Consider the following 7,362-nt stretch of genomic DNA (forward strand, 5'->3'; position numbering starts at 1 on the left):
TACAAAATAAATATAAAATAAATTTTAAAAATTGCCGCCGGGACAGAGGGTTAGAAAAAATGGTCAACACTCCCACGCTATCCTTGCTTAAGTTACCACTCCCATGCAAAACTGTAGAAACAATATCCTATCTCACCTCGTCCGAGCTCATCTCAACCCGGTACATAAACACACCCTCATTTTCATAAGTTTGGTGTTTCAGACGACTACCCCACTAAAAGACCTAAAAGTCGAGCTACTACTGAGACCAGCCTGAACTGAAGTTCGCATCGGGCGGTAACCGAACTCGCGACCTAGCGACACTCTGTTCTCTCTCTACGACCAATGGTCGTTCACATATCGACAGTTTGTTAACAAATATTATGATAAGAGAAGTTTAGCAACTAAAATTGGTTACTAGTTTGGAACAGGAGAGTATATGTCACGCGGAGGGTAGGTCAGACCTGTCGCACAGTGAAAGAGTGAGCGACTTTGAAGGTAGAAACACACTATCATCACGTCACGTGAAGTCATGGGGAGTCAGAAAGATGCAGTTCAAAGTTTTGCCATAATATTGTATAGGTAATTTCGTTCAGAACAGCCACACTACTATCACGTGACGTAACGTGATGATAGTGTTTCTACCTTTACTGGCGCGTAGTCGTCTGAAAAATCAATCCTATGAAAATAATAGAAAGCCAGAGTCTCAGGGTGTGTTTATGTACCGGGCTGAGATAGGCCATTCCCGTCTTTTCTTGGCGTGTGGAAAATGATGTGGTAACTTAACACAGCCTTCATGAGCGTGTAAAGTTGGCGGGAAATTCGAAATTTTGATTTTTTTTCCGCAACTTGTACAATCTGAATTCATTTTTTACTTTTTATCTCTAGTTTGCACGTTTATATTACCTTTACTTTTCATTTATATTAGATATTACAAACAAGCGAAATACAAAATAAATATAAAATAAATTTTAAAAATTGCCGCCGGGACAGAGGGTTAGAAAAAATGCCCAACACTCCCACGCTATCCTCGCTTGTTACCACTCCAATGCAAAACTGTAGAAACAATATCCTATCTCACCTCGTCCGAGCTCATCTCAACCCGGTACATAAACACACCCTCATTTTCATAAGTTTGGTGTTTCAGACGACTACCCCACTAAAAGTCGAGCTACTACTGAGACCAGCCTGAACTGAAGTTCGCACCGGGCGGTAACCGAACTCGCGACCTAGCGACACTCTGTTCTCTACCTACGACCAATGGTCGTTCACATATCGACAGTTTGTTAACAAATATTATGATAAGAGAAGTTTAGCAACTAAAATTGGTTACTAGTTTTCGAAATATGATCTAGTGAAACTAGCCTAAAAGCGCCGTTTGTAACCATTTATGGGCATAAACCTTGAAAGTTTCTCAACCTTGGTTGTTTCTACAGGAATAATAATAAAAATAGTTCATAACAAAAAAAAAGTTGATTAATTAAAATCCAGTAAAAAAAATCTGAAGGAATAAAATTGATCTGACCTACCCTGTATTAACTGTTATACTTTATTGGGACTAAAGTTCGATCGGCTTTTATGTCTCTATTTTGGCAGTAAATATTATGTGTGTATGTAAGAGTATGTATGACCTTCCTAACGGAATGTATTGGATTATCATTATCTAGAATTCTAGAGCAGTAGTTCCTAAACTTTTTAAAGAAGTTCGATAGAGGGAACCGTAACAAAGGTCTTATCGCCCCGAAAGCGAAGAGAGAAGGAAGATAGGATATGAAGATAAGATAGGATAGAAAGCCAGGCGTAAGATAGGATAGAAAGCCAGGCGAAACCAACCCGCGGCTGGCGCTTACAAGTCTAACGTGCTACCCTTCTAGCTCACCAGAGTGGCTTTTGTCAGTTCTTTATCAAGATCATTCAACGTACTTTTGAAGCTCGAAAAATGGGGGCATTTATGCACTACAATTTTGCAGGATTTGTAATGTAAGAGTATGTATGACCTTCCTAACGGAATGTATTGGATTATCATTATCTAGAATTCTAGAGCAGTAGTTCCTAAACTTTTTAAAGAAGTTCGATAGAGGGAACCGTAACAAAGGTCTTATCGCCCCGAAAGCGAAGAGAGAAGGAAGACAGGATATGAGAAAGCCAGGCGTTCCGAGAACAAACCTAATCTGTTATAAAGTTCGCCCCGGGCGGTAAACCAACCCGCGGCTGGCGCTTACAAGTCTAACGTGCTACCCTTCTAGCTCACCAGAGTGGCTTCTGTCAGTTCTTTATCAAGATCATTCAACGTACTTTTGAAGCTCGAAAAATGGGGGCATTTATGCACTACAATTTTGCAGGATTTGTAAATGATAAATTCGCGGAAAATGGTACTATCAGATCCGATTTTTTTGTTGTTTTTTGTTCTGTTTGTTTTTTTTTTTTTCAATTTTTATAGAACCATAAAACCATAGTCCATATATACTTCGGTTTTGGCATATTTTTCGGGACCGTTTTGGGAATCGCTGATCCAAAGCTCTAAACTTCTAGAGCTAGACATTTTTAAATAATCTAGATGTGTATTAATACATTGGGCTATTAATAATGTCTGTTTTGGTCGATAAATACCTAGATAGCTATTTTTTTTACGGATTGCAATACTTGGGTTTCATAATGGCTTGAGCTGAGGTTTGAGGGTCAGTTGGTAACTTTGTGATGATGGAACCAATCGGTTGATCATGCTTTGGTGTTGGGAGCTAATTCAAGGGCGGGTTAGTTCAACAAAGGATCGATCATCGATTTCTAACGGCACGAAAATTAGTATTTTATCACACATTAAATTTATGGTTCGCGAAAACTTTTGGACGGTTGGTTTCATTTCGATAAAATTTTGTAATCATCAAAGGACTGCTTGTTGGGTCTAAAAAAATTGTTTCTGTGAAAAGTTAAAAAAAAAAAAAAAAAAAAAAATGAATATGGATGAGTGACATGAACGGCCATGCCTTAAGGATTTACTAGCAGAAATCCGGAGCGAAGCGACGGCTTTCGGCTAGTAAACTAAAGAACATGTCCACAACCTAGATATGAATTTTAAAAATATTTGCAGATAGCAGATACCACTAAGGATTTTTGATTTCTCCTCAGAATATGTATGTAATTCATAGGTTAAGGGTGAATATCAACCCTCGCTAATTCCTCATGGGTATTAAACTAGGTAGTTAAGACGAGGAAAAAATCCCATTACGAGTACCAAATTTATACTTTTTTTATGATTGGTAGCTACTCATCTTACAAGAACCTATTATTTAAACATAATATATCTACTCATATTTGATTAATGAATGAAATCTGGTTTAATGAATGACATTCCCTTGATGATAGAGCTAGAGGTTGAGGTAAAATACCTAATAATAATAATAATATCTAAATATCCAATGATAATAAGGCGCCCTTGAATATTTAAACATGTCGATTCATTTGACGAAATGGTTTGAATGGAATTGGAATATGCATAATACTCGTATGTCTGGTAACTGGTAACACCCTAAAGTCTGGTTCCTAACACCTATACCACCCCCGACCTAGAGGAATCTGAAATGACCTGGAGCTCTAGGGCCTGTGAGTGGGTCACCCGGGTAATCTAGCACACGAGATATCTACCACTCTGAGGGGGAAAAATGACATATGACAGCAGTGGCGTAGCGTGGTCTAAATTCAAGTGTAAGGCGTGTAGGGTACTAATTTCCATCATCCATGCTCTTCATGGATTGGCATAACAGTTTTAGGAGACTTATGGTTTATTTCACCAATGACTTAATGAGAGATTTCTCTAATGGGAGAGCCAAACAGGAGTTTTTTTAAAACTCCTTTTTAGATCACTAAAAACTCCTTTTTGGATTTTTAGGAGACTTATGGTTTATTTCACCAACGACTTAATGAGAGATTTCTCTAATGGGAGAGCCAAACAGGAGTTTTTTTAAAACTCCTTTTTAGATCACTAAAAACTCCTTTTTGGATGATTAAAAACTCCTTTTTGGACGATTAAAAATTCTCCCATTAGTGAAATCTCACATCAAGTCATTGGTGAAACCCACTATTAGGGTGGAAGACTAAAAAACTACAAGATGAACTTTAGTCCATCCTCGAACAAACTTACCCCGTTCCTCTTTCCTTATCCTGTTGCACTTCACTAGAGAACTTACCTTTAAAAATACATACAATAACCAATCTTCTTCTTTTTCTTCGCCTTTTCCCGTGTACAGACGGGGTCGGCGTTTTTCGCCATCCTCTCTATCAGCCCTGACTAGGGTGATTGCTTTGGGCTGACATTTGGTTTTGGCTACAAATTTTAAGAGTGGATGGCCTTCGCACTTAACCTTTGCTATTTCTTCAGCAAGGGAAATTCAGCCAGACATACATACAATAATTAATAACACTATGAAAACATGAAAGTCCATATTGGAAATGATTAGACATTAGGTATCAAAATCAAACTGTCCTCCTGTCAATTTTCTATTGACAAGGGAAACATTTCACAGTTCAGAACCCATAGACACCCTAATAGCCCAGTGCCCTACACAAAGTCTATTAAGTCATTGTTAAATAGATTAACCTTGGAAGACACGTTAGCCTGCGAGTATTTTGACCAAAGTTTTGAACTTTAGTATAAAAGGACTTGGTAGCAATGATACCACTATCAGTTCTCACTTGTTTCTTATCAGATTTACATCTCCAAACCAAAACCAAACTCACCATGTTCGCTAAGGTTAGTGTGGAATTTTCGTATTATTTTACGTGAAAATGTGTTTGATTTTTTACTTTCCTTATCCTATAGGAAGGAAAGTAATGTAATCGGGTCAAATTTTTATAAATATTGAACGATTCATTCGCGATAAATCAAATAATTATTTAAAATTAAAAGTTCAATTTCAACCCTCTTTTGTGCTTTACAAATGAAAGTTTTGTCAATGTTTTTCCGCCAGAAAGTTCAAATTGTTCTGACACCCTTCCAAAATCTTTGTGATTGTTTTTTATTCTTTATTCCTTGACAAGAGCATTCACTCGTAAAATTTACATGTGTGATTTTTCAGTTTCAAATATTCAACTTATAATCATAAGGATTGATTTTTAGCTTAATACTACAGCTCAATACTAGAACTAGAGTCTTAAAAATTAAGCCCATCCCAGATTACCCAAATACCTTTCCTCTAGGACTTTTTTAGGCAGTGGAAGGAACATAACCTCAAGGAATATCGAATTCGGTTCGCTAGTTTGAGTAGAAAAAACAGATGAAGTCCAAGCGATATGCACAGAGTGGCCCAGAAGTTCAGGAACGAATATCAAATTGGGTTGTTTTGAGAAGCACAATAGCACAAATAGATGAAGTCCAAGCAAGATGCACAGAGTGTCCCAGAAGTTCGGGAACGAAAATATCAAATCCGGTTCATCGTTTTGAGGAGCACAAACAGATGGAGTCCGAACGAAATGCACAGTGTGGCCCAGAAGTTCGGTTTGCGCACCTTGTGCCACGGAACCACCATGCCGAAAAATGCGCCCACCGGCGAGGCCATGGTACCAATAAGAAGTTGGGACTCTGGGACGCGCCACTCGCCCGCCACGGCTTGGCGCTTATCATAGTTGTACATCAGATAGACGGCCACTGTAGCTACGCCTAGGGCGATCAGGTACACCTGGGTGGTAACGATGAAATCGCCCGACATTGCGTCTCGTGACGGTTCGGTTTATGAAGATTGGGTAAGACGGTTTCTTTGGTCCTTTGCGAGCCGGATCTTTTTTCGAACGATTGCACTGCGGAATGGTGTTTGCGGCGTTTTTCTTCAAAGAAGTGTTTTTTTTTTTTTGGAAAGGTAGGGAAGATTGGGGCGTGAAAACGGTATCTTTGTAGGTCCTTTGTGTGCCGGGTCCTTTTTATTGAGACCGATTGCACTGCGGAATGGTGTTTGCGGCGTAAGAATATTGGATTGAATCAATCACCTTTAGTGTCTACGTCGCGTAAGTCAGTCGAAATGTGTTCGAACTTCGAACTTTATGCCTGGCCAAACCGCTCATCCGATTGCTATGAAACTTTGTCAACTTATTGCTTGCACTCCCGTGATGATCCTGGTATTAAATATAGCTTTGAAATACCAAATTTCAAGTCTCTAGCTTATACCGTTCCCGAGATATTGTTAAATTACACCGAAAACCGCCAAAAAGCGGGAAAATGCCGCCAACCCTTGCACCGGTCATAACCAAAAGTTTCGTGTCGTATCCTTGTCACATTTGACAGCTACATACCAAATTTCAAGTCGCTAGCTCTTATCGTTCTCGAGATATTTTGTTTACAGACAGACGGACTGACAGACAGACACACACCCGGACCAATGGCTGAAACTTTGGATTTAGGCTCTAGGGACCTCAAAACGTGTTTTGACACCAAAAACTGAACCGCCAACCCTTGCACCGGTCATTTCGTGTCGTATCCTTGTCACATTTGACAGCTACATACCAAATTTTAAGTCGCTAGCTCTTACCGTTCTCGAGATATTTTGTTTACAGACAGACAGACAGACACACACCCGGACCAATGGCTGAAACTTTGGATTTAGGCTCTAGGGACCTCAAAACGTGTTTTGACACTAAAAACTGACCATCTTTGACCCGATTACATTACTTTGATTACTTTCGTTCCTATAGGAAAAGGAAAGTAAAAAGATTCTAGAGTGGACGTGTTTTATGCGAAGATTACTTTCGTTCCTATAGGAAAAGGAAAGTAAAAAGATTCTAGAGTGGACGTGTTTTATGCGAAGTCGATCAATGTCTACTTGTCTACAGACTACTGTAGACGCTTATTTTTATGATTCCTATTGATTACCCACTGAAGTTGTAGGTAACCTGCCTTGGGTCTACTACAGAGAACAAACACATTTCAACACAAGGAGCCCTAAAAGATTAGCCATTAATCAATATTCTGGTTCAAACCTTAACCAGTAGGCGAGCAGTTATTAAAACTTAAAAAAAAGAGGTGCCGCATAAATGCCTCATAAAGTTAAAAAAAAAAAAAAAAAAAAAAAAAAAAAAAAAAAAAAAAAACATGGACATATTTAGTTCTATTCTAATACAAACCAAGTGGCTACATATTACATTACGCAGAGTCGCAAAGAAGGGGATTTAGCTAAAAAAAAGGTACCCCTCCAATTTTATCTGAAGCAAACAGAGAAAACCAAGTCCTCTTAGTTCGCAACCAGTGAAGGACTTCTCTCTACGCACACCTTTGGAGGGAGAAAAAACTAACTTATTCAAACATTTAAAAGAAACCAACATGTAAAAAAAAAAAAAAAAAAAAAAAAAAAAAAATTCTTCCTTTTGGGGGGGGCGGGTAAAGACACAATTTATTTATTA

General features: G+C 38.6%; 1 protein-coding gene across 2 annotated transcripts in view; it reads left to right on the forward strand.

The window, feature by feature from the left end:
• LOC103516204 (cuticle protein 7-like) overlaps positions 1 to 7,362 on the forward strand; it is a 31,487-nt gene that overhangs the window by 17,762 nt on the left and 6,363 nt on the right. The window contains exon 1 of one of the 2 annotated variants that reach the window (XM_008481165.3): positions 4,374 to 4,726. The exons of the other annotated variant lie outside the window; for it this stretch is intronic. Coding sequence (XP_008479387.1) covers positions 4,646 to 4,726 — 81 coding nt within the window. The 5' untranslated portion in view covers positions 4,374 to 4,645. Of the gene's footprint in view, positions 1 to 4,373; positions 4,727 to 7,362 lie in introns of those variants that run through there. 2 annotated transcript variants of the gene reach the window in all.

The sequence above is a fragment of the Diaphorina citri genome, unplaced genomic scaffold (genome assembly GCF_000475195.1).
Source record: "Diaphorina citri unplaced genomic scaffold, Diaci psyllid genome assembly version 1.1 scaffold1508, whole genome shotgun sequence".
NCBI classification, from domain to species: Eukaryota; Metazoa; Arthropoda; class Insecta; order Hemiptera; family Psyllidae; genus Diaphorina; species Diaphorina citri.